Below are 26,236 nucleotides of genomic sequence, written 5' to 3'. Positions count from 1 at the left end.
TGCCTTGGGGGTTGCTGCCTACAGATCCCACAATTTTAAAACAGAAGCTTTCTATTCTTTTCTGGATACTTTTTTATTTTCTCTGTACACCTTTTCCTCATCTCCCATAAGTCTACTTGATTTAGGAACCTGTGGTAATTATGCTCTGATTATGCTTACAGGTAATAAGAAAAACATACTCCCAAATAGATGGATCTGAAATAGTGCTGCTGACTGATGGGGAGGATAGCTCTGCAAGAAATTGTCTTGATAAAGTAAAAGGAAGCGGGGCCATTATTCACTTCATTGCTTTGGGACCATCTGCTGATAAAGCAGTCATAGAGATGAGCAATGTAACAGGTAAAATATGACCTATATATTGTAGTTCTTTAATAGCAATGTGTAAGTGCAGAGACTGACAACTCAACCTTTCATGAGTTCTGAAGGCACTGTGCCAGGAACTAGGGAGCAGAATTAAACCAGACCTGACCTCTGTGTTCAAGATGCTCAAATTCCTGCTGACTAGAGAGACAAATAAAACTACTAATCAGGTACATATTCAGATAACATTCCTCCATAACAGGGGGAATCTATAGAACTCAAGCACTATGTGAGTTGAAGCCATTAATTCTTCCAGGGTTGTATAAAATCTGAGAAAGAAGGCATGAGAGACAAAGTGACTTCTGAGCTGGGCCTTGAACAAGTTGTTGAATTTCTCTGGAGAAAAAGGGGGTTAGAAAAGATGATCAGGTCATAGTCAAGAAATCATGTTGGGATGACAATGCAAGGCACTTGGAGGGATAGTAAGAAATCCATGAGAAGAGAGATTACTTTGGCTGCAAGGGTAGCGAGGGAATGGGATTCACAGAGGCTCAGAATGGATAGATGTTAACAAATAAGTTTTGGTTTTTTTTTATAAATCACATCCTTTATTTTATTTTTTTTAATAAATTTTTATTGTTCATATTATTACAAATGTTCCTTTCCCCCCCTTCTCACCCCACCCTCTGCCCTTTCCCCACCCCCCATTGTCCTCATCCATAGGTGCACAGTTTATGTTGTCTCTTCCCACATCCCCCTCTCCCCTTTTCCCCAAGAATAAACAGTTCATTCCCCTTCCATACCTCTGATTCTATTATATTCAACAGTTAATATTGTTCCTCAGATTTTTTTTTTTTTAGTTTCCTTGGTTTTTAGATTCACTTGTTGATAGTTACGTATTTGTTGTTCATAATTTTTATCTTTATTTACTTTCTCTTCTGAAAGAACCCCCTTCAGCAATTCATATAATTCTGGTTTGGTGGTGATGAACTCCTTTAGCTTTTTTTTATTCGTGAAGCTCTTTATCTGACCTTTGAATCTGAGTGATAGCTTTGCTGGATAGATTATCTTTGGCTGTAGGTTCTTGCTATTCATCACCTTGAATATTTCTTGCCATTCCCATCTGGCCTGCATGGTTTCTGTTGAAAAATCAGCTGACAATCATATAGGTGCTCCTTTATAGGTAACTATCTTCTTTGCTCTTGCTTCTTTTAATATTCTCTCTTTGTCTTTTGCTCTTGGAATCTTAATTATGATTTGTCTTGGTGTGGTCCTCTTTGGATTCCTTTTGTTTGGAGTTCTGTGCGCTTCCTGGACTTGTAAGTCTAATTCTTTCACCAGGTGGGGGAAGTTTTCTGTCACTATTTCTTTCAGTATGTTTTCGATATCTTGCTCTCTCTCATCTTCTGGGACTCCCATAATTCTGATGTTGGTTCGCTTGAAGTTGTCCCAGAGGTTTCTTACACTATCTTCAACTTTCTGGATTCTCTGGCCTTCTTGCGTCTGCGGAGGAGTGTCTTCTGGCTCTTTATGTTCCAAATTTTTTACTTGATTCTTGCGATCTTCCATTCTGTTTTTAGGACTCCATAAAATATTTTTTATTTCAGACAATGTATTCTTTATTTCTTGTTGATCCCTTATTATTTCTAGTTGATCCCTTTTCATATCCTCATAGGTCTTGTTTATTTTATCGGCCTTTTCTAGGAGATTCTTGAACAACCTTATAAGTGTGGTTTTGAACTCTATATCCAGTCGCTTTTTGTCCTCCATTTCTTTCGTTTGTGATCTATTTGGTTTAGGCATTTTTGCAGGCAGCTTTCCTGATGGGGCGGGGCTTCAGGGTGGAGCCTACAGCCTTGGCTTCCATCAGCCCCGCCCTATGCGACTCCTGAGACTCAGGGTCCTTCAGTACTCGCTGCAAAGCGCCTCTGAGAGAAAGGTGCCTTCGATTTTCGCCTGCTGCCAAACAGTCTATGCTCTCCCCCAATGAGCCCGGTATTGGGGTTCAGTTCAGTTGGTAGTGGGATTGGAGGTGGCATTCAGAGCAGTCTGGAGCCCCTGTCTCCTTCCCGTCAGGGCAATCCCGCGGCACAGCCGGCCGGCCCTTCTCTGCGCGGAGAAGGACCTCCTTTCGCCGCTTCCCCGGAGTCCCGCCTTACAGCCCGGCTCCCTATGGATGAGCCTGGGTCCCAGGGGTCTGGCCTAGAATTGGGGTTCAGAGCAGTTTGAGCTGGGTCCAGCACAGTCGGAGCTTTTCTCTCCTTCTTGCTTGGGACCGTCAGCCAGGCACTCGGCCTCCCTCCTCTCTGGCTCCATCCTCTCTGCGCGCGCCGCGTGTCTCCGTACCTTGGGCTTTTACAACGCCTCCACGCTTCCTTCTGGTTTTCTCCTTGCTTCTTGTTGTAGAATTTCCAGTCAGTTGACTTTCCTGTAGTTCTGGGTAATGTCCATTTTATATTTTAGTTGTATTTTATTGAAATTGTTGTGTGCGGCTGCGGCTAGTTGCCTACCCGAGCAGCCATCTTGGATTCTCCCAACAAATAAGTTTTTAGATAAACATTTACACTGGTAGCTGTCATCTTAGATACAGAGATAGCTGATGAAAATGGACTACATGTGCCTTCTTAAATATAGTAGAGAACACGTAATTTACAACTTTATGAACATCAATATTGAGTTGGCTTCTATTGTTACCAAGTACACACATGCTTTTATAAAAATTATTTATTGTTTAAAGTATTTCATGTTTCCTTCCCCCCATTAACCACTCCCCGGCCATTCCCACACACCAGCACATATCCTCACCCCTCTACTGTCTGTGTCCATTGGTTAGGCTTATGTGCATGCATATAAGTCCTTTGGTTGCTCTTTTCCTCACCTCCCGCCCCACTGACTTCCTTCTGAGGTTTGAGGGTCTGTTTGATGTTTCTTTGACTCTAGGTCAATTTGTGTTCATCAATTTATGTTGATTCATTATATTCCACAAGTGAGTGAGATCATGTGATACTTACCTTTCACTGACTGCTTTATTTTGCTTAGCGTAATGCTTTCCAGGTCCATCCATGCTGCTGCACATGGAAAAAGTTCCTTTTTTTTTTTTTTTTTTTTTTTTTTTTTTTTTTTTTTTTTTTTACTGCAGTGTAGAAATCTATTGTATAGATGTAGCACAGGTTTTTAATCCATTCATCTGCTGATGGGCACTTACCAGTAAATTGTGCTGCTATGAACATAGGGGTGCATATATCCTTTCTGACTAGTGTTTCTGATTTCTTGGGATATATTCCTGGAAGTAAAATTACTTGGTCAAATGGGAGTTCCATTTTTAGTTTTTTGAGGAAACTCCATTCTGTTTTCCACAGTGGCTGCACCAGTCTGCATTCCCACCAACAGTGCATGGGGGTTCCTTTTTCTCCACATCCTTGCCAGCACCTGTTGTTTGTTGATTTGTTGAGAATAGCCATTCTGACAGGTGTGAGATGGTATCTCATTTGTCATTTTTATTTTAATCATCTCTCAGATGATTAGTGATTTTGAGCTTGTTTTCATATGTCTCTAGGCCTTCTGTATGTCCTCTTCCTAAAAGTGTCTATTTAAGTTCTTTGCCCATTTTTTTATTGGATTGTGTTTATCTTCCATTTGTTAAGTTGTATGAGTTCCCTATAAATTTTAGAGATTAAACCCTTATCGGAGATAACATTGGCAACATGATCTCCCATGCAGTGGGCTGTCTTATTGTTTTGTTGATGGTTTCTTGTGCTGTGCAGAGGCTTTTTATTTTGATGTAGTCCCATTTGTTTATTTTCTCCTTAGTTTCCATTGTCCTAGGAGCTGTATCTGTAAAGATATTGCTATGACATATGTCTGCTATTTTGCTGCTATGAATTCTTCTAAGATTTTTATGATTCCCTGTCTTACGTTTAAGTCCTTTATCTATTATGGTGTAAGTTGGTGGTCTAGTTTCTTTTTTTTTTTTTTTTTTTTTTTTTTTTTTTTGCATGTGGCTGTCCAATTTTCTCAACACCATTTATTGAAGAGACTGTCTTCACTCCATTGTGTGCTCTTGCCGCCTTTGTCAAATATTAATTCAGCATAATGTCTTGGGTTGAACTCTGGGTTCTCTATTCTGTTCCATTGGTCTTTATGTCTGTTCTTGTGCTGATACCAGGAAGTTTTGAGCACTGTGGCTTTGTATTGAATAATATTGCTTTATATTTGATCCCTCCAACTTTGTTCTTCTTTCTCAAGATTAATGCAGTTATTGGAGTCTTTTTTTATCCCATACTAGAAGCCAAGCTTACCACTGAAATTGCGCGTGAGGAGGCGCCCCGCCTCCCGCCATGTGAAGAGACACTCCTCAGGCCACCGCTGGACAGGCACCACAGGCAGTCTGGACCCACATCTCACTTCCACCCCAGGCCTCCCTGTCCGCCCCCTCTCCCGCCGTCCTATGTCTGCTCCAGGGCTGCCCGAGACAGTTTGGCCAGCCCCAGACCCCCCCTAACTGTGTCTGCTCTGGGCTGCCAGAGCTGCCACCCTGGGCCAGGCAGGCCCCCATCTCTGTCTCCGCTCCAGTCCTCACCTGTGCATACAACCTCCTCCTGTTCGGTAGTTCTGTTATGGTGTCTTGGCCTAATTTACATGTTACCCCTTTATATATTAAGATGAATTTTTGGAAAGTTTGTTCTAGGTCTGTGAAATACTCCATTGGTATTTTCATAGGGATTACATTGAATCTATAGATGGCTTTGGGTAGTGTGGACATTTTAATGTTGTTGATTCTACCAATCCATGAACACAGTATATTCTTCCATTTGTTTATATCTTCATCTATCTCTTTTTTCAACATTCTATAGTTTTCCAAGTACATGTCTTTTACCTCCTTAGTTAAGTTTACTCCTGGTATCTTAATTTTTTTGTTGCAATGGTAAATGAGGTGGGGTTTGTTTTTTGTTTTGTTTTTCAGTTTCTCTTTCTGTGAGTTCATTATTGGTGTATAAAACAGCCATTGATTTTTGGGGTGTTAATTTTGTATCCTGCTACATTGCCAAATTCATTTATTAATTCTAATAGTTTTTTAATGGTATCTTTAGGGTTTTCTATGTATAATATCATGTCATCTGTGAATAATGACAGTTTTATTTCTTCCTTTCCAGTTTAGATGCCTTTATTTCTTCTTTTTGTCTGATTGCTATAGCTAGCACTTCCAGTACTATGTCTAACAGGAGTTTTGAAAGTGGGCATCCCATAATACTGAAAGTGCAACCATTGCGATCAGACAAGAAGAAGAAATAAAAGGCATACAAATTAGAAAAGAAAAAGTAAAACCCTAAAGACTCCATCAAAAAATATTATATTTAATAAATGAGTTTGACAATGTAGCGGGATACAAAATTAACACCAAGAAATCTATGGCATTTCTATACACCAATAGTGAATTTACAGGAAGAGAAACTAAAAAAGCAATCCCATCTACACAACAGAACACTATGCTTGGTAAAAATAAAAATAAAAATAAAAAAATAAAAAAAGAAGGAATTCTTACCATTTGCAACAGCATGGATGGAACTGGAGAGCATTATACTAAGCGAAATAAGCCAGTCAGAGAAAGATAAATATCACACGATCTCACTCATTTGTGGAATATAATGAGCAACATAAACTGATAAACAAAAACAGATCCAGAGACAGAGAAGCATTGATCAGACCATCAAACATAATGTAGAGCTAAACTAATTAAACAATTAGGAGAAGAGATAAGAGAGGAGAGAAAAAACAAAAGCATTAAAAAAATTGATTAGCAAAGAAAGAGAAAAGAGAAGGGTGCATGGACTTGGAGCAGGGAAGGGGAAATTAGATATATGAGTAATCTAACAAAGACCACAATAATAATAGCACGTCAATAAAGCAGATAAAGAAGACCAATTTTTAACAAGGGGTTAAAAGAAAGGAGAAAGGAAAAACTAAAGTGGGGACAGGAACAGAGAAAACAGGATGAAAAAGGGAGACATGAGGAAGAAAAAGGGTGGGTAAAAAACATAAAATAATTATAAAAGTTAAAATAGAATAAATAAAAAGTAATACAAAAAAAATATAACAAAACTAAAAAAAAATTAATAAAGGATAAAAAATTGAAGGGTTGTTCTCTTTGCTAAGCTTTATTGTCGTATGGGGGTTGGTTTAAGACCCCACTCTTCTATTCCGTCTGCCACTTCTCAGTTTCTTGCTGGGTAGTCAGCACCGCGTTGAATTTTCAAGAGATCCACTGCTCCTCTGTGTCTGTCTCCACAGCCTTGGTTGCAGGCAGGCAGGACCAATATGCCCGTTTTGCCTGTCTGCCTAATGTCAGTCTTAATCACTCAAGCATCTTATACACTTGCTTTTTAAATGTCTAGTTGTACAAAACTTACGTAGTTTCAAAGTGCTTTCATGGCCACTGTAAAATTTATTTCTGCCTCAAGTCCCCAAAAGTAGTAAATCTTTTAGGCTTGTCTCCATTGCTTACTGTTTTTCTGTCTCCTCATTGCCAGCTATTGTCAGGATACTTTAATATGGCATCTCTTGAACCACCCTCGTTTTCTGATTCTGGTCCACTGTGACTGGAATACCTGAAAGTCAACATTGTTAAGAACCATATCAAAAATTAAAATGAGTAATTCCCTTAAAGGGCTTTGTGAAGTCTGTGAGCTTTAATGTATGAAGTTGTAACATCTTTATTATTATTATTATTATTATTATTATTATTTGATTATTTTATGTATTTCAACCAGCTGAAATTTCTATAAGTAAGGTATAAAGTTAGCTTACACTTTCTGGTTTTAAGTTAATGTTTCAGAGTTAATCTTTACACTTATCTGGTTTGGGTCTATTTTAGTAATATACGCTGAAACTTTTATTTTGTGTACTGTTACATTAAAAATCACTAAATTGTGATAAGTACTTATTATCTATAAAGCAACCTAATAAATATATTTACATTTTAGGAGGAATGCATTTGTTTGCCTCAGATATAGCCCAGAACAATGGCCTCATTGATGCTTTCGGAGCCCTTACATCAGGAAACGCTGATATTTCCCAGAAGTCTATTCAGGTCTGAGTTCTAATTCCTCATGTTTTTGTGTTTGTATTTAGCCATACCAAGAAAAATACTTTGGTTATTATAAGTTTTGAGTTCTATATTTTCTCTAAGTTATTAATTAAAATCAAAACTAAGTATGTAATAGAAATTCATGGCCATTCTTCAGATAATTAAAATCAAATAAAATCAAATAATTAAAATCAAAACTAAGTATGTAATAGAAATTCATGGCCATTCTTCAGAATAGTAAAATAGTAATGAAATAGAAGTTTTTTTCTTTTTCTTACATAGAATTTGGCTAAAGAATAACATCAAAATGTTAAATTTTGCCCTAGTCGGTTTGGCTCAGTGAACAGAGTGTCAGCCTGCAAACTGAAGGGTCCCAGCTTCGATTCTGGTCAAGGGCACATACAGCTGATCAATGATCCTCTCATCATTTATGTTTTTATCTCTCTCTCCCTCTCCCTTCCTCTCTGAAATAAGTATATTTTTAAATGTTAAATTTTTCATAAAATATAGATTTTGCCCAATAATACAGCATCCATTTTTCTACAAATACATAAAAATGTACCATACTTTCAAGATTTCTCTCACCCTTCACTGCTGTGAAATAAATTTAGGTTAGGTGAATGAACTCAAGAACCTGGATTAGAAATGGAAGGAAAGTATCTTGGAAAGAATTTTATCTGAAATAAGAGAATGAATAATCATTACAGATCAAAAAATTAGGGTTTCCTTTATGTGTTCAACCACTTTTTTCACTGGCTTTCTATTTTATTCACCTCTCTTCTGAACTCAACTTTTTTCACCTGTGTTTAAATAACACCCTCATTTTCTGTTAATTAGATTCAAAAACTTTGACTAAATTTTGATTCTTCATTCATGTCCAATGTAAAATGTCAATGCAAATTATTTCCTTGAAAGTATTTTTTTTTATAAAATTCTGTTTTTATCCCTATCCTTTCCCACCAAATCTACATCATGTCACCTTATGTGAAAACTTGTCTTCCATCTCCCAGTTCATTAGGTGGGAAAGGATACATTCTTTCTGATCACGTGGGTAAAACAGCAGCCCATTATTTCTCTCTTATGCCTATATTAAAACTTGACATGATCAACTAAACAAACTTATTTTCCTCTGGTCTCCAATAGTGAAGAGCACATAAATTATAGGATGCAGGATTGGGATTGCATGGGCAGATTGCTGTCAAAATCTGGTTTGCAGCTTCACCTTGCAAACAGATTAAAAATTCATCTTGGATCTAGCTTGGTAATGTATGGAGAACAAACTGAAGTAGACTAAGACTAATTCCTGGAATGACACATCTGTAGGAAGCACTTTCTTGGTCAGTAGATAAAATTTGCTGTACTTTACTATGAGCCATCCTCAAAAACTTGAATAACTTCCTTTGAGGCTCCTCTCAAAGAAAGATCCTAACATGCACTTCTCAATATTCCAACCTTCATAAATATCCTTTTGCCCTATTTGCTCTCTTGTTGAACATGTTTATTGTTCGGGGCTACTAACTCTAGGTGTAAAAGAGTGTGAAAAAGTATGTGAAGTTTTCACAGCAGGAAAATATTCATGAGTGTTTGTCTCATTACTTGCTGGTCCTTACCTAACTATGTCTCTACTCAAATACTAGTACTGTAGCCACCATCATGAAGATGGGTAAACTGAGGCTCTCTCTCTCTCTCTCTCTCTCTCTCACACACACACACACACACACACACACAAATACACACTATAGCTTATTCTTCTTTGATATTGTAGCATCCTTTAAGGCTAAAACCTCAGGTAGATGCATATCAAAATGACTAGGAAAAAAATAATACAGCCACTTCTCAACTGTAAAACCCATTCTCCTGCTCTAACAGTCTTAACTCAGACCTTATATGTCCATACTTTCTGACTAACAACTGTCACATCCCAATCAGCTTTCAGAGAGATCACAAGGCTATGGAGATATGCCTTATATAAACTTGTTCTCAGGCCAGAAATTAAGAACTATGGTGTTTTGGGTTTTTTTTTTAAGAAAAAAGAATAAAATTTCTCTTTTCTCCAGTCACTAATTTTAAAATATATATTTATACAGATTGAAAGTAAGGGACTCACACTCATGAATGGTCTCTGGATGAATGGAACTGTAATAATTGATAGCACTGTGGGAAAGGATACATTCTTTCTGATCACGTGGGTAAGACAGCAGCCCATTATTTTTCTCTTGGATCCCAATGGAACACCAATGAAAAATTTCACAATGGATGCTGCTTCCAAAATGGCCTATTTCAGTGTTCCAGGAACTGCAAAGGTAAGCAATCAGCTTTTTTATTCCCACATAAATCTGTTTCATAGCTAAAAATACATTGTTTAATATCATAAATATGAGTACCAATACTTGTATCATCTTCAAAATTTAGATAAAATAAAATGTGCTTTCTATGCCTGTATGGTCCTGAAAATTATGGTGGCAGGAAAAGGAAAGAAGAATGCATGCATTAGGAGGAAGGAAGAGAAGGGGGAAATTATATAGGCTAAAAATAACTTTAAGAAGGCAATGTAGTGAATCTGTACAGCTTATTATTATTACCAGATCATAGAATAAAGAATTAAAAATCATTAAAAAAAAATGGGCAATGGAACTAAATAGAATTTTTTCAAAAGAAGACAGAAGGAAGGTCAAGAAACACATGAAAACATGCTCAAAGTCACTAATTATCCAAGAGATGCAAATCAAAACAACAATGTGGTACCATCTCACACATATCAGAATGGCTGTCATCAACAAATGACAAGTGCAGGCGAGGATGTGGAGTACACTGATGATGGGAATACAAACTGATGCAGCCACTGTGGAAAATAGTGTGGAGATTTCTAAAAATTAAAAATGGAACTCCCATTCAACCCAGTAATCCCACTTCTAGGAATATATCCCAAGAAACCAGAAAAACCAATCAGAAAGGATATATGCACCCCTACATTCATAGCAGCACAATTTACAATAGCTAAGATTTGGAAACAGCCTAGGTACCTGTCAGCAGATTACTAAATCAGAAAATTATGGTATATCTACACAATGGCATACTATGCTGCCATAAAAAAAGAAGGACTTCTTACCATTTGCAGCAACCTGGATGGAACTGGAGACCATTATGCTAAGTGAAATAAGCCAGTCAATGAAAGAAAAATACCACTTGATCTCATTAATTTGTGGATAATAAAGAATATTATAAACTGATGAACAGAAAGATAGATACAGAGGCAGTAAAGCATCAGACTGTCAAATTACAGCAGGAAGGTTAGGAAGAGGTGGAGGAGATAAGAAATAAATCGAATGACTTGTATGCATGCATATAAGCATAATCAATGGATGCAAGACACTGGGGATGAAGGCATGTATGAGAGTGGGAGGGGGGGGGCGCAATGGGAAGATATGTACACATGTAATACCTTAATTTAAAAAATAGGGGGAAAGAATTTAAAAATCTCCGAACTCCTTAAGGCCAAGACCAAGAGAAACTTTCTAAAACTTATTTTTCCCAGCTGAGTTTTCACAAAGTTTGGACACCATGCATGACACTAGCCAGGATGCCCTGTCCAAATTGCCTTGATTTTTATCCATTTACTTTAAGAAAAAAATCTCAAAAATTTCAAAGCCCTGTTTATTCTACAATATATTTCTAAGATTTATTTTAGAGTTAGATAATGGAAACACAGAAAATAGCTTGATCTGATACTCTACTTCCATTGAATTTTTAGGTGGGTGTTTGGACTTACAGTCTTCAAGCCAAAGAAAACTCAGAAACATTAACTATAACAGTTAATTCTCGAGCAGCAAATTCTTCTGTGCCCCCAATCACAGTGAATGCTAAAATGAATAAAGACACAAACAGCTTCCCCAGCCCAATGATTGTTTACGCAGAAATTCTACAAGGGTATACACCCATTATTGGAGCCAGTGTGACTGCATTCATTGAATCAAATAGTGGAAAAACAGAAGTTTTGGAACTTTTTGATAATGGTGCAGGTAATTCACAGTGTTTTTCTTCTTTAAAGAATAAGCCTATATTTTCATAATTCGGGATATGTTATGGGTTCTGTGGCAGTGTCGGGGAGTGAGAAACACCAAAAAAATTGATGCAGATTATGAACAACAGGGACAGCAGGAAATTCTATTCAGGTAAAACCTACAAAGTAATTAGCAAGTGTCTTGCACATAGTAATACTCAATAAATGTTATTTGCTGTCATTATTGTTCATCACCTAGACAACCAATGTCTATCACCAGATAGAAAGGTCTCACTCAACAGAGGACAGCATCAAGAATTCTGAACAAGTGTTTCTTTGGAGCATATCATCAAGAAAGTCTAGCCAGAAAGAGTGAAACACAGCTGCCATAAAGGGTGAAGGGGTAGAACCTGGGCCCCCAGCAGGGAAGAGGGACAGACAAGAGTAATTCCCAAGCTGCAAATACTGAAAAAGTTCCTGGGAACTGAGGCCCAAGGGCAGGCAGAAATGCCACAAGACAAGAGGGTACATTACAACAGCATCAGATACCATGTTTGACTAGCATGAAACAAGACACAGTGTGGGCCATGCTCTTTCTTGGTGTGCATGGGTGAGCAGTACTTAAAAGATCTTTTTCACAGACTCTGGGTTATTCTGGGAACTGTTCCTTCTTTTGAGAATTCAGTGAGCAAGGAAAAAAAAAACAACAACAACACCCATTTGATAGACATCTGGATTACCACGGATTTCTATCAGTATCATATGCAATGTAATTAATTCAGACTATTTATAACCTATCATCAAGAGGTGGCCCCGTGAAAAATAGGGAGCTCATTCTAAGGGATATGCTTACAAAGTATATATGCTTGCTTTGGAAAATGTATAAATTTCTCTTTTTCTTTATAATAATAATTCATTCCTTAATTTCTATAACAAGGTGCTGACACTTTCAAGGATGATGGAGTCTACTCCAGATATTTTACAGCTTATTCAGAAAATGGCAGATATAGTTTAAAAGTACGAGCTCACGGAGGAGCAAACACTGCCACACGAAACTTAAGGCTCCCATCAAATAGAGCTATGTACATACCAGGCTGGGTAGTGGATGGTGAGTAATTCATGATAACTGAAACTCAGTGCTGGCTGGAATATTTGTGAGTTGATATGGTTAAAGCTTCAAACATTTTACAACTCAGAGTTTAGCTTTTCCCATTTCTGGAATGAAGTTCTCAGTCATACTGAGATTTGCCTTTAAATTAACCTTTGCTTTGGTACAGTGTCTGGCATATGGTAAGCATTCAAAAAATGTCAGCCATTAAATTAATTTGAAGCATCTTACCTCAGCAACAATAATATGCCATATTTTCAACTAAGGGTGAAGGAAACAGGGTAATATGTAATGTACCTAAGCATAAACCAGTGAGTAAAACATTTATTTCGAATATTTTTATTAAGTCAAAAGAAAAATGTATTGAGAAAGGTGATATAAGGATTAAGAATTTATTCCTTATTAATTTTCCTGTTTTGCCTCTTCTCTTGTGGCTTTTCATGGGCTTTCTGTTGACAATTGGAATATAACCTGAAGTATTATCCCTTAGCACTTGCAACAGGGAGAAAGGGAAGAATGTGGTACAGTGGTTAGAGGAAAGCCAGAAATAATTTCCCCAGGTTTATCCCCAACTTAAAGATAAATTGAGAAACAAAGAATTCCCATTAAAAGTATATATTGAATTTTATAGTATTATTTCTATTCAGGGAAGCCTTAATTCCTTAGCAATTCATTATCCTACAATATCCTGGTCAGGATACTAAAGAAAACAAGTTCTCCCACCAATTGATGCTTATTACTTTGTCACTAAACTTAGTAAAACACAGATATAGTGGGGCAAACAACTTACAGTTGTTCTTGTGGAAAATAAGCCAATAATAAATAAGAATAAACTCTGTTTCAATTAATCAAATATATATATATGTAGTGGGGCACAAGTAGATTTACAGTTGTTCATGTGAAAAATAAGACAATAATAAATAATATAAGAACTCTGTTTCATATACTCACAACTGTAAAATTACTTTTGTCCAGTATATATACTAGAGGCCTGGTGCATGGATTCGTGCACTGGTAGAGTCCCTCAGCCTGGCCTGCACCTTCTCACAATCTGGGAGTGCTCAGCGGATGTTGGTGAGCCAGTTTTGGCTCAATCCCTGAAGGCCAGGCCGAGGGACCCTGCCTGTGCACGAATCTCTGCACCAGGCCTCTAGTATGCATATAAGATCTTTGGTTAATCCCTTCCTGCCCTCTCCCCTCCCCGCTTCCCTCTGAGATTCATCAGTCTGTTCTACATTTCCATGCCTGTGTGTTGAGTATCTTCCCCCTGGTGGTCAGTGTGTGTCATAGCTACTGGTCAAACTGTCACTTAGGCTTTTATATATACAGATAAAAGGAGAGAACAAGTAGGATGGGGATTCAATTGAAAATACTAGTAGTTCTGTGCTTGTTATAAACAAGGAAATGTTTAATGCAGGGAAAATTGAAGGGAATCCACCAAGACCTGAAAGTAATGAGGATACTCAGCCAAATTTGGAGAGTTTTACCCGAACAGCAATTGGAAGTGCATTTGTGGTTTCAAATATTCCAACACATCCCTTGCCTGACCTGTACCCACCAAGTCAAATCACAGACCTTGAGGCCACAACTGATGGGGATATGATTAATCTAACATGGACAGCACCAGGAGACAATTTTGATGTTGGAAAAGGTAAGGATGAAGTGTCATGCAGCATTGATTATGTGAAATATGCTCATTCAAAAACAAAAGTATAAGGGTGGATGGGAGAACAATTTTTATTTAATAAGTCAGAAAGTATTAATTTTATAATCTGATTAGAGGCCTGGTGCATGAAATTCATGCAAGGAGAGGTGTCCCTCAGCTCTGCCTGCACCCTCTCCAATATGGGACCCCTTGGGAGATCTCCAACTGCCAGTTTAGGCCCTATCCCACAGGCAGTTGGACATCCCTCTCACAATCTGGGACCACTGGCTCCTAACCACTCACCTGCCTGTCTGCTTGATCACCCCTAACCACCTCTGCTACCAGCCTGATCACCTCTCAACTGCCCTCCCCTGCTGGCCTGATCACCCCCAACTGCTCTCTCCTGCCAGCCTGATTGTCCACAACTTCCCTCCTCTGCCAGTCTTATCACCCCCTAACTGCTTGCTCCCTGTGCTGGCCTGATCTTGCCCCTAACTTCTTGCTCTCCTGCCGGCCTGATCACCCCTAACTGCCTCTGCCTTAGCCCCTGCCACCATGGTTTTGTCCAGAAGGAAGTCGCATGTCCGGAAGATGTCTGGTCGACTTGGTCAAATTAGCATGTTACCCTTTTATTACTATAGATATTCTAAATCAATCAAATATAACACATGTAAGTGGTCCCATTTTCAAACAAAAAAGGTAGCAATGGCAGTTTAAAGGTAAGAATTCAGTTTATATTAAAAATTATTAAAGCTTTGGATATGAGTATAACTTGGAATAACTAAACAATATTTTGAGAATGAATAAAAAGGAATTTAACATGGTATGATCTAGTTTCTAAACTGCATGTACCTTTTTTTTTTTTAGTTAAACAATATATCATAAGAATAAGTGAAAGTATCCTGGATCTAAGAGACAAATTTGATGATGCTCTGCAAGTAAACACTACTGATCTGCTACCAAATGAGGCCAATTCCAAGGAAACATTTACTTTTAAACCAGAAAATATCTCAGAAGAAAATGCAACCCACATATTCATTGCCATTCAAAGTATGGATAATAGCAGTTTGACATCAAAAATATCCAACATTGCACAAGTAGCTTTGTTTATTCCTCAAGGAGATGCTGATGAAATAGATCCAAATCCTAATCCTGGAATTAGCATTTCTTCTTTGGTGTTGATAGTGGTTGGATGTGTGGTCCTTGTTAGTATTATTTTAAGTGTCACTATTTATATCTTAAACAAGAAAAAGAATTCGAGCCGATCTAGAACAGCATTTTAAAACACATCAACAACAAAAGTGAAGGATGTTTCTGAATTTTTTAAGTTCATCTTGTGTGATCATGAACTCCTAAAAATAATTTCAGAAGTTCTAGAAGGAATAGTTTAGGTATAAACACTCAAGGGTATTTGAAAAATTGTAAGTCAGTGCTAAAGTTTAATAACTTTACTTAATCATTATTTTGTTTATCAGAAAAAGTGATAAATAATAACAGTTTTTAAATTAATGCCAGATTGTTTATTATTTGATACAACAGCTGTCTAGAATAATACTTCAAATTTCATGAAAAGGTTAAAATTGCCTGTGTGAATAGCCAAATACAAATGTAAGAAAGCAAATAAACTATATTTGAGTAAAAATGAATTTAGTCTTGGAAGTTTTAAGTGTAAATTGATGTTATTGTATTTGCCCAAAGTTTCCAATTATATTCTACTATAAACAAATGAGCCAAGACCGGTTTGGCTCAGTGGATAGAGCATCGGCCTGCGGACTGAAAGTCCCGGGTTCGATTCCGGTCAAGGGCATGTACTTTGGTTGCGGGCACATCCCCATTAGGGGGTGTGCAAGAGGCAGCTGATTGGTGACTCTCTCTCATCAATGTTTCTAACTCTCTATCCCTCTCTCTTCCTCTCTGTAATAAATCAATAAAATATATATTTTTTTAAAACCAATATGAATAAGGTCATGTTTACTGCCATTCACTGACACAGAGGATACTAAAAAAATAAGTTACCATCTGTCAAACCATAGTCTCCCTTATTTTAGTTCAGTATAATCATATATACTTCAAATAAAGAAAACTAAATTTTTAAAAATATTTAATTATTACTGCATCATAACCTAAGTTTCACAACCATAGTAATGAATGGGATCGATGAAAGAGAGAAAGTAGGTTGAGATGAGCAGGCTCACATGGTAGGCCACGGCCAACCCTGCCAGAGTTCCTAAAGATGCAAACAAAATGAAACATAACCATGGGCCTATGCTGGTACTGAAAGAATTTTCATCATGAAGTAGGTGGATTTATGAGTCCAAGTTGACAAGAATATGGTTACCTTGTTCCTCCAAATGATGATTTTTTTCACTTTGCAAATAGTTTTGCCACCAGAACAGGCACAAAGATCAGCATCTTCACTTGTATCCTTGTCTACTGTAGCCTTGGCAGGAATTTTTTGGAAGTAAAGCAAAATGAGAGCCATATAAACTGAGACGGGGGGTCACTTTTAACAATCTTTAAACATTGAACAAACTTTTTAACCTGACATAATTAATTTGGTATAATTAGCAGGGCTGACAAAAAAGGGCTGTATGGTTTAAATTGAAGTAGTAAAGCAAGGGAAGAGGAAATCAGTGGGAGACCTTTAATTATTGCACAGTTTGAATTACTCTCAAAGCAATCTTTGGAAAAGAAGCTGTGCAGTAGGGCACTGGGACACGGTGCTGATGAAGCAAAAAGTCTATTAGCCCTTTAGTTCCTTTTGTGGGCTGGCACCTACTCAGCCAGTGCTAATGGTTACAGATGTACAGATGAACCTGAAGAAAATGTAGAAAAGGGGTAAGCTTAGGACACCTGTACTTTTACTGAGAGGGGACTAAAAGCCTGTAATTCTGTGTTGGCAACAGAAATAATACACAACAGCTACACTTCCCTTGTGTCCTTCCCACCCACCCCATAGCACTAGCAAAGCTTTCCAGCCTGATTATTATTACCCTCTCATATGCTCTGGTGCAATAACTATGCTCAGATGAGTCTCAGTAGTGGGCTCTCCCCTTCCAGGTCAGGCGTTGGTTTAGATCTATTTCCAGGATTGCATCCAGTAGCTAATTGTGAATTAGTAAGATTCAGAAAAAACAATGACTATCATTGTTGTAGCCCCTGTTCAACTAAGAAACTAAGACTCCACATTCAAAAATCAGTAAGACTTTTAAGGCAGCAACAGCAAAGTATTAAACCAAGTACAGGTACCTTCTAAGCACAGGATTCTGCACAAGTGCATGGATCATGCCCACTAAGCCACCCTCGCTCACTATATCACAGGATCTCTCATTGCTAGGATGTGAGGTACATTTCAATTCCAGGAAAACCCCTTGCCACCACCCTACCCACTTCTAATTTCTACAGACACATGGGTGATACATGTTCATCCTTCAGTTCTTAGAAGAGGTATCACTTTTCTGGGAAGCATTACTTAACTCATCCAGTCCCCCTCTGCCCAGGTTAAATTTCTTTCACAATGTTGCCAGTGGAAATGGGGTCCTTTTATGGGGTTGCTAAAAAAGATTTCAGGAAACTCACACATGGGAGGTTGAGGTTTCATGGTAAGATTCATTGTAGAAGCTAAATCAAAGGACTACCCCTGGGTTCCAGTGTCTCATCTCTGTCTCACCATGGAAAAAGTTCATCCTTGTCTTCATCAGGCCCAGAAATAGGGCCAGTGTCCAGACATTTTACGCCCAGAAATAAATCTAAGCTTACATAATTAATATTTGACAAAGAAAACAAGAATATACAATGGAATAAAGACAGTCTAGTCAATAAACAGTATTGGGAAAACTTGACAGATACATGTAAAAATAAAACTATACCATCTTCTTATACAAAAATAAACTTAAAATGGATTAAAGACTTAACTGCATAGTTAATGGAAATATAACTCTGGAAAAGGCAGACATGCTCATGAAGGTTGATGGAAAAGAGCACTGAATACACCACTTTATTGTATACAGTGTTTTGTGTGCTTATATCAGGCAGAAGTAACCTAACCTAAGGGTCATAGAAAGTCTCTCTGGGAATGTAAAAGTTTATTTAAAATTTAAGAGATGAGTGGAAAGTCACCAACAGGTTAGAAAGTAGTCTCTAGCACATGTGTCAAACACAAGGCCCGCGGGCCAAATCCGTTCCGCCAGGCCTTGCAATGTGGCCCGCACCGCGCTGTCATCACTGCACTCTGCTGCGTTTCCATCACAATGACAGTTTATGACTGTTCAGTAAACCATTCGGCCCGCGATTTAGGCTGGATTTTAGATTTTGGCCCCTTCTCTGATTGAGTTCGACACCCCTACTCTAAGGCAAAGGGAACAGTATGTGCAAAAAGTTTGGGAAAAAAGCCCAGACCATTGAGAAACAAAAAGACTAGTCTGATCAGAGTGGGTGATGAGGCTAAAGAATTGAGTATGTTAGGTTTTAGTGGGGTGGGGACCTTGCAAGCCTCACTAGGGATTCTGAAATTTATCACAAAGTGATACAATCATAACTTGTTTTCAAAAGCCCACTATTGTAGGTGGTTTAATATATCATTAAAAGTGTCTGTGGGAACACAGAAATGGGAAAGATCAACTGATTTGGTAGCCTTCCCAGAGAAGAAACATTAGAGTTGAGCTTTGAAACATTCTTGAGATTCTACCAGGCAGCAAAAAGAGAAAGGACATTGCAAAAAGAGGGAACAATAACAAAGGCAGCAGCATATAAAAAGAGCTGGGCTGCTGGGGAACCGGAAGCAGCTGTGCAGCACTATGGTAGAAAGTAGAGAGAAGACAGTGGAAAATAAGTCTAACAGGCACATCCATAACATTTATGTATAAATGGTACAATATGGAACAAATACCATACGTTTAAATATTTAAAAGTTAAAATCATGCTAACAAATTATATGAAATTTGTTGTCCCTACATACTGTCATATTCAAAAGATGGTGAATGAGAGTCTGTATCATGTAGGTAAATATGGTAAATTTACTTTCATATATAGGCCTTTATTTATACTTAACAGTCTAAGTATTATTATATTTTAATGGGAGATTTGCCAAGTCATACAGTTCTAAAGCAAAAGTTCATCAACTTTATGACTAAGAAAATTACATAAATCTCATCAGATCACAATGATTAAGAGCCATCTACCAGATTCTACAGCTAGTTGTTTGTGGGGTTTGTTTTTGTTTTTGTTTTGTGGTGGTGCTTTGTTTGTTTTTCAAATAATTCCAGTAATCACTGCATAGCTGTCAAGAATAATTGGATACAGATATGAAATACTGAAAAGTTTGTGAAACTGTTTATTAAATGTAAAAATAAAAAACTGTTCTTGAGTGAGGTTAGCCTCACTCGAATCTTAGAGTCTTGCAAGATATCTAAACAAATTATATACTATGCAAATCCAAGTGTTTATTTTTTATAAGTCTAACAGTTTCACAGTTTCATCACTTCTGTTGATTCTTCCTCAAATTCTCTCATATCTACCTCTTGCTTTCCTTCCTTATTCCTCTATTTCATTTACACCTCACTGATTACAATAGGCTTAAGTCTGATGTTTCTGTTGCCTAATACTCCACATCTATATTGTAGCTCATATATCTTTCCTAAAACATAATTTTTATCATGTCACATCTCTGTTGAAAATCAGTAAGCTTACCCTTTCCATATGATAAAATTCAAACCCCTCACTAAATGTCCATCTTATCTTTTTTTTTCCCTCCTTGTACTAGATATTTCCATAGCAAAATTAGGTATCCCTCTTTCAAGCCTTAATTTCAGTCATATCTTCTTACCTTATCCCTGAGTCCAAATCCATCTGTTCCCTTCTTTGAATACTATCTGAATCACACATTTTATCATTTAAATATACAACATATGGAGTGATATGTACATATATTAGAATTTAGAAAGTTGTAGATACAAAAAGTATAAAGGAACTAAATTGCAGAGAGAAACATTTCCTGTTTCAGGCAGAGGGACTGTGCTGAGGTAAGGCAAAGCCACCAGAGCTTTTAATAGCCAGGTAGGCTGGTGTGATCATTGGGAATCTGTAGGAGCACAAATACAGAGGTCATTCTCCAGAAAAATATCTTTCAGGAGAAAAAGGCAGCAGAGAGAGCATAACAAAATCACATTTAATAAAGCTCATTTAAAGAAAGTTGGTTAGAGATTAAGTTTCTGATATTTTATGACAATAACATTTTAACCCTGATGTCCACTTCAATTTTAAATACAACTTAAAAATGATTTGCCCTAACCGGTTGGCTCAGTGGATAGAACAGGGTTAGATTCCGGTCAAGGGCATGTACCTTGGTTGCTGGCACATCCCCAGTAAGGTATGTGCAGGAGGGGAGGCAGTTGATAGATGTTTTTCTCTCATCTATGTTTCTAACTCGCTATCCCTCCCTCCTCCTCTCTGTAAAAAGTCAATAAAATATATTTTTTAAAAGAATGATTTATTGAGCCCTACTTGGTTTGGCTCAGTAGATAAAGCGTTGCCCTGCAAACTGAGGGGTTTCAGGTTTTATTTCGGCCAAGGGCCCAAGCCCAGGTTGTGGCTCAATCCCCAATAAGGGGCGTGCAGGAGACAGCCAATCAATGATTCTCTCTCATCATTGATGTTTCTATCTCTCCTCCCTCTCCCTTCTTCTCTGAAATCAATAAAGAAATATATTTTTAAAAATAAAATAAATATGTTTTAAAAAGAATGACTTATTGAAAGGTTTTCTGTCCTCAAAATTATCAAAAAATAAATAGCAATTAAATTCTGAAAAGAACTGTATGGTACTTATCTCTAAGTTTTCATGGCTAAATAACCAAAAGAAAATGCAATTATTCAACCTAAAATTGAAAAAAGATTTTAAGAAATTATATTGATTCACAAAAGCTGATAATAGAAATCCACATTCTCTTGGATCTTCTGCCAACAACTAGTCTAAAATAGAAATAAAATAAATTTCTTACACAATAATTTTCAGAGGTGACACTGATTCACTTTCTTAAGAAGTAGTATGGCCAAAAGGTTGGGAGTTTGATTCCCAATCAGGACACATACCTAGGTTGCAGGTTTGATCCCCAGTTAAATCATATGTGAGAGGCAATCAATTTATATTTATCTCTCACATAGATGTTTCTCAACGTCTATGTTTCTTTCTTCCTTTTTCTCTCTCTCTCTCCCATCTTCTCTCTCTAAAATCAATTTTAAAAAAAAAGCAAAAAATCCTTGGGTGAGGAATTTTTATTTTTATTTTTAAAAGGTAGTATATGTCACATATACTTAAATACATAGATTCTGAAACTGGATGACATGAGTTCAAATCCTACATTGTCCCTTCCTGAAAGTGTGATTGAGGGCAAATTAATTTTTTTTTTTCTCAGCTTCACGAAGAATGGTCTTTTTCTAAAACCTTTGCTAATTCCCTCTATCATATATAATCTATTCCTCAACTTTTGTCTCCTTAACACTGTATTTGTTACTCTCTTATAGAACTTTCTTACTTTACCTTGTATTTCATTCTTTTTTAGTCTAATGTAATTCGTGCAATGAGTCTGCAGGTTCTTAGAGGCAGTGTTCGTGTTTTACTCATTTCTATTCTTCAAAGGTCAGAGCACTGGACCTGGCACATAGAAGCACTTGTATATTATTTCATATAAATTGAAAGGGATAAGGAAAAACAAGGATAAACATCACCCAAGGGACCACTATGCACAGGCCCTATGTAAGTGCTTCCACACATGTTATTTCACTTAACCTCCACAACTTTCCACCCAAATAGGTATTACTGTCTATATTTTACAGTTGAGGGAATTCAGGTTGAAAGAATTTAAACTCAGAAAAAATACTCTGATGGGGAGTATTTGATGAATACAATGTGGATCAGCTATTCTATATTTCCAAAAAGAAAACTATTAAAGTAACAAGGTATTGTTATATCAAGCAAATCTGTTTTTAAAATTTCACCTATGACTTTTTATTTTTATACTCAGCAAAGAAAGGTTATCTCCAGTGGCTTAATGTTCATACAGTCAATTGCAATATCAAACCTATCCATTTTATATTTCTATTTTTATTTCCACTGGAAACAAATATAACACTATGATTAAAGGTATTTTTAAGAGAGAGAAATACATATTAATTAATATCTTTGTTTGGAAATATACAAGTTATTTTCAACCTAATATTTATTTTTCAATATGTATATAATAATATTAGTCACTTATTGATAATAACCTATTTTAACTTTTTTGGTTTAATGAAAGTTGTCCATTTCTAGAATTCCTTGACTCAATTAGGTTGGGGATAAGAAGGAAGACTTAAAACATAAGAACTTGAATTAAAGTATCTACACTAATAAAAGAGAAAAATGCTAATTGACCATACCTTCTCTACACCCACAGCCAATCAGAGCAAGTATGTAAATTAACCCAACAAAGATAGTGGTTAATTTGCATATGCTGAGGGAGGGAGGAGTGAAGATTGTAGACAGCATAGAAGGAAGAGGGAGAAAAAGCAGAAAGCAAGGCAGCTGCCAGAAGGAAAACACGGATGTGGTGGGCAGGGCAAGCAAGGTGGGGCAGGCAGCCCCAGTGGCCACAACAGAATTATACCCAAATATAATTCTGGGTAAATTTAGACAGGTCCTATTTATAGATAAATGAGATATTTAAATTAAAAATACCAAGCACATGGACTATTTAAAGAATATCCAAGAACAATTAAATCAGTGTAATAGAAAATAAGTCTTTGGGATAAAAACCATATTGGAGGAAAGTACTGTAATTTAAAAAAAATGTCTCTCCTCACTTTCTTTGTGTTTGCTTTACTTCTATGGAGTTGCTTAGAGTAACTAAACTCTCAATCCAGGACACTCATTCATCTGACTTCATCCCATAAAACTTCTCCCGGCACCACGTGCCTTATCCAAACAACATTGTTCAGCCTTCAAGACTCAGTTTAAACGTGTCATTCCTCTCCATTTGGGGCTAGATATCCTGGAGGGTATTCCCAAAGGAATACGTATGAGCTTCTCTCACACTGGGCAGGAATTTTATTTTCCTCAATTGTCTTTAAGATCCTTGAGGGCTGATTTTTTATTTTTTTTTAATCTTCTGGCTTTGACCTGGCATAAAGTAAGTAAAAGTTAAACAAATAATGTATCAAACAACAAATTTTTAATAAATCAATGAAAAATGAAAGAGTTTATCAGGCATGTTATTAAAAAGTAGCTAAAATAACATTTATTGAGCTCCTACTGTGTGCCAGGCATTGTTTGAGTTAGTATAAGTTTAACTTTCAGCCTAACTTTAGAGCTAACCCTCTGGAAAATATGACCACCATCTCCTTTAATCCTTTTTATACAAATAAATGTATAAAAGTGGATTAATGATAAGAAGTGTTTTATAATTTTTTAAATATATTTTTATTGCTTTCAGAGAAGAAGGGAGAGGGAGAGGGAGAAACATCAATGATGAGAGAGAATCATTGATTGGCTGCTTAATGCACACCCCCTAAGCCAGCAACCTGGGCATGTGCCTCAATAGGGAATCGAACCATGACCTCCTGGTTCATAGGTCGATGCTCAGCCACTGAGCCACGCTGGCCAGGCAATGTTATGAAGTTTAATATTAACACAGAATGGAAGTAAATTCTGCAGATAAATAGGAACTTTTTATACATACCACACCCCATTCCCTGCCAGGTAGTTGATAATTATCATGAAGACCAAATGATTGAATGCACAAGCACTTCCATGCAAGGCTTATTTTTATTTCTTCCTTCAATCTAGCTCAGTAGGTATTTTTCAAATTATAAACTGAAAAATGCTTAAACCACACATGATTTTAGATTATATATATAATATCTGTTTGTGTGTATGTTTGTATGTGTGTACCATCCATACAAATCAAAGAAGCTTTTAATCATAATGTTGGTTCTTCCCTCCCAACTAGGAAGCAACTCCTCTGTATCTCTTAACTAATTTAATCCTCACAACCATCCCTCTGAGTTGGGCATTATCATCTTTAGCTTAACATAACAAGAAAAATAGATTTATTGTTCACAGTAGTAAACAATTAATATTAATAAATATGAACTGACATCATTATTCTTGTTGAAATTGATGGTAAATATGGGTAGGACAGTGAGCCTACTTCTGTCAAAATATTTGGTACATGACCTATAGCAATATTAAGGGGATAAAATTAGGACATTAGTCTTTATTCATGATTTGTCTGGTCCTCATATGTAAATGTAATCTAATTCTTTCATTCTAGATGTTCAACTCAGATAACTGGAATTAATGTGGTTTTCAATAAATGCCAAGGAGGCAGTTGTATAACAAAGTCTTGTGAATGTGATTCACGGTGAGGGCTGTATGAAGCAAAATGTACATTCATCCCAGAAAAATCCCAGACTGCAAGGGAATCCATAATATTTATGCAAAGTCTTGATTCTGTAAGTACATTGTCTTTCAAGGATCACAAAAAAAATCTTTGGGAAAAAAAACTAATTGGAAAAGCTGGATTTTCTACCATGAAATTATGTAAACCAATAGAAATGAGGAAAATTACTCAGTTAACAGCCATTTTCTCCAGCCTGGGTCAGGTGTGTCTGGAAAATATTCCACTCTTCCTTGTTAACCTATTTCTTTTCTTTAGACTTGGAACTGTACCCTTATCATTGGTGTCACAAACTTTCTTATAACACCTCTTCCTTCATTTGATTCTGTAGGCTTGTGTTTAAAACTACAACCTTACTTTTAATTATCTCTTACTTTTCCAAAGTAATTTATTCTGTAGTTTAGAAAGAAATAACACCCTAGAGTTTCCATTATCTTCATATTAAAGCATACCAACTTATTGCAAATGACATTGTGAAAACATATATGGCTCTGTCTCTACAGAACAGACTTTAAAAAGTTCACAATTACATATCTGACCAATTGAAAATTAACACAGTAATTCAAGTTCCAAAGCGAATACTGAACTGAAATATCTGGTTTAAATATATAAAGCTCAGTACAAAAGAAAAGGTGTCTCAGAATCAGATAAATTTGATATAAAAACTGGGTCTGTCATTTTCAAGCTGTATCATTATGAGCAAACTGCTAAATCCGAGATTTAGTAATTACATTTTATATGTTTTTTAATATAAATTTTTTACTTACTATACCTTAAACACTCCCCCCAGGGAAAAATGATTCCATGACATAAATTTTAATGGTTGTATCATATGCATATATCGTAATTTAAATAACTTCTTATTATTGAACATTATGGAGATTTTCAAATTATTACTAAAATTCATGTGGCAAAAACATTTTTGCAGGCATTTTAAAAATATTTTCCTTAGCAGAAATTCCTGAATATAAAACTGTTAAATAAAAAGTATATATTTTAAGGCTTTTCTTAATAGAACATGCCTGATTCTTAAATTTTTTCTTTAACATTACTTCTTTTTAATAAAATGAAAGAATTAAATTCTAAAATGCAGTAATCAATTGTTATCATGATCTTTGACCCCTACACTTTCTTTCAATATGTCAAGATTTGAGGAGACTCAGGAATTGTTTAGACATCTTTTTCTTATAGGAAAACCATCTCTTTCTAATGAATCAAGCATCAGAACTATTCTTGATTCAAATTATTGAAATGGGATCATTGGTTGGGATGGTCACATTTCACAGTTGGACTACAATCCAAAATTATTTTACAAAAATGTCTGATGAGAATGCTTACCAACACATCACTGCAAGTCTGCCTCAAGTAGCTAATGGTGGAACTTCAATTTGCAATGGATTCAAAGAAGGATTCCAGGTAAATTTTTAAAAATGTTTTTCTAGTCCAAATGGTGTGGAGTGACAACCCATGAACCCAGAGGTCATGGTTGGATTCTGGGAAAGGAGGTTAGGGGGTTATAGTCTCTATCCCCAGTAAGGGGGCATGCAGAAGGCAGCCAATTGATGATTCTCTGTCATCATTGATGTTTCTCTCTCTCTCACACTGGCTCTCCCTTTTTCTCTGAAATCAATTTAAAACACCATATTTATCACACAAAAAAATGCTTTTC

At 36.6% G+C, this 26,236-nt stretch overlaps 1 protein-coding gene across 2 annotated transcripts in view; it reads left to right on the top strand.

The window, feature by feature from the left end:
- Window positions 1–15,909, top strand: part of CLCA4 (chloride channel accessory 4) — a 34,768-nt gene extending 18,859 nt beyond the window's left edge. Inside the window, exons 8-15 of one of the 2 annotated variants that reach the window (XR_004989246.2) lie at window positions 162–339; window positions 7,281–7,387; window positions 9,472–9,687; window positions 11,136–11,403; window positions 12,322–12,492; window positions 13,910–14,143; window positions 15,005–15,723; window positions 15,868–15,909. Coding sequence is in view for 1 of the 2 variants with exons in the window: in XM_036445637.2 (XP_036301530.1) it covers window positions 162–339; window positions 7,281–7,387; window positions 9,472–9,687; window positions 11,136–11,403; window positions 12,322–12,492; window positions 13,910–14,143; window positions 15,005–15,420 (1,590 nt within the window). In the remaining variant the exon portion in view is untranslated. Of the gene's footprint in view, window positions 1–161; window positions 340–7,280; window positions 7,388–9,471; window positions 9,688–11,135; window positions 11,404–12,321; window positions 12,493–13,909; window positions 14,144–15,004; window positions 15,784–15,867 lie in introns of those variants that run through there. The other variant, XM_036445637.2, reaches the window with a different exon arrangement.
- Window positions 15,910–26,236: the final 10,327 nt, after the last annotated feature.

This window comes from Pipistrellus kuhlii, unplaced genomic scaffold (assembly GCF_014108245.1).
Source record: "Pipistrellus kuhlii isolate mPipKuh1 unplaced genomic scaffold, mPipKuh1.p scaffold_m20_p_2, whole genome shotgun sequence".
NCBI lineage: Eukaryota > Metazoa > Chordata > Mammalia > Chiroptera > Vespertilionidae > Pipistrellus > Pipistrellus kuhlii.
Note: the sequence above shows the minus strand (reverse complement) of the source record. Positions and strands in the feature narration are given on the sequence as shown.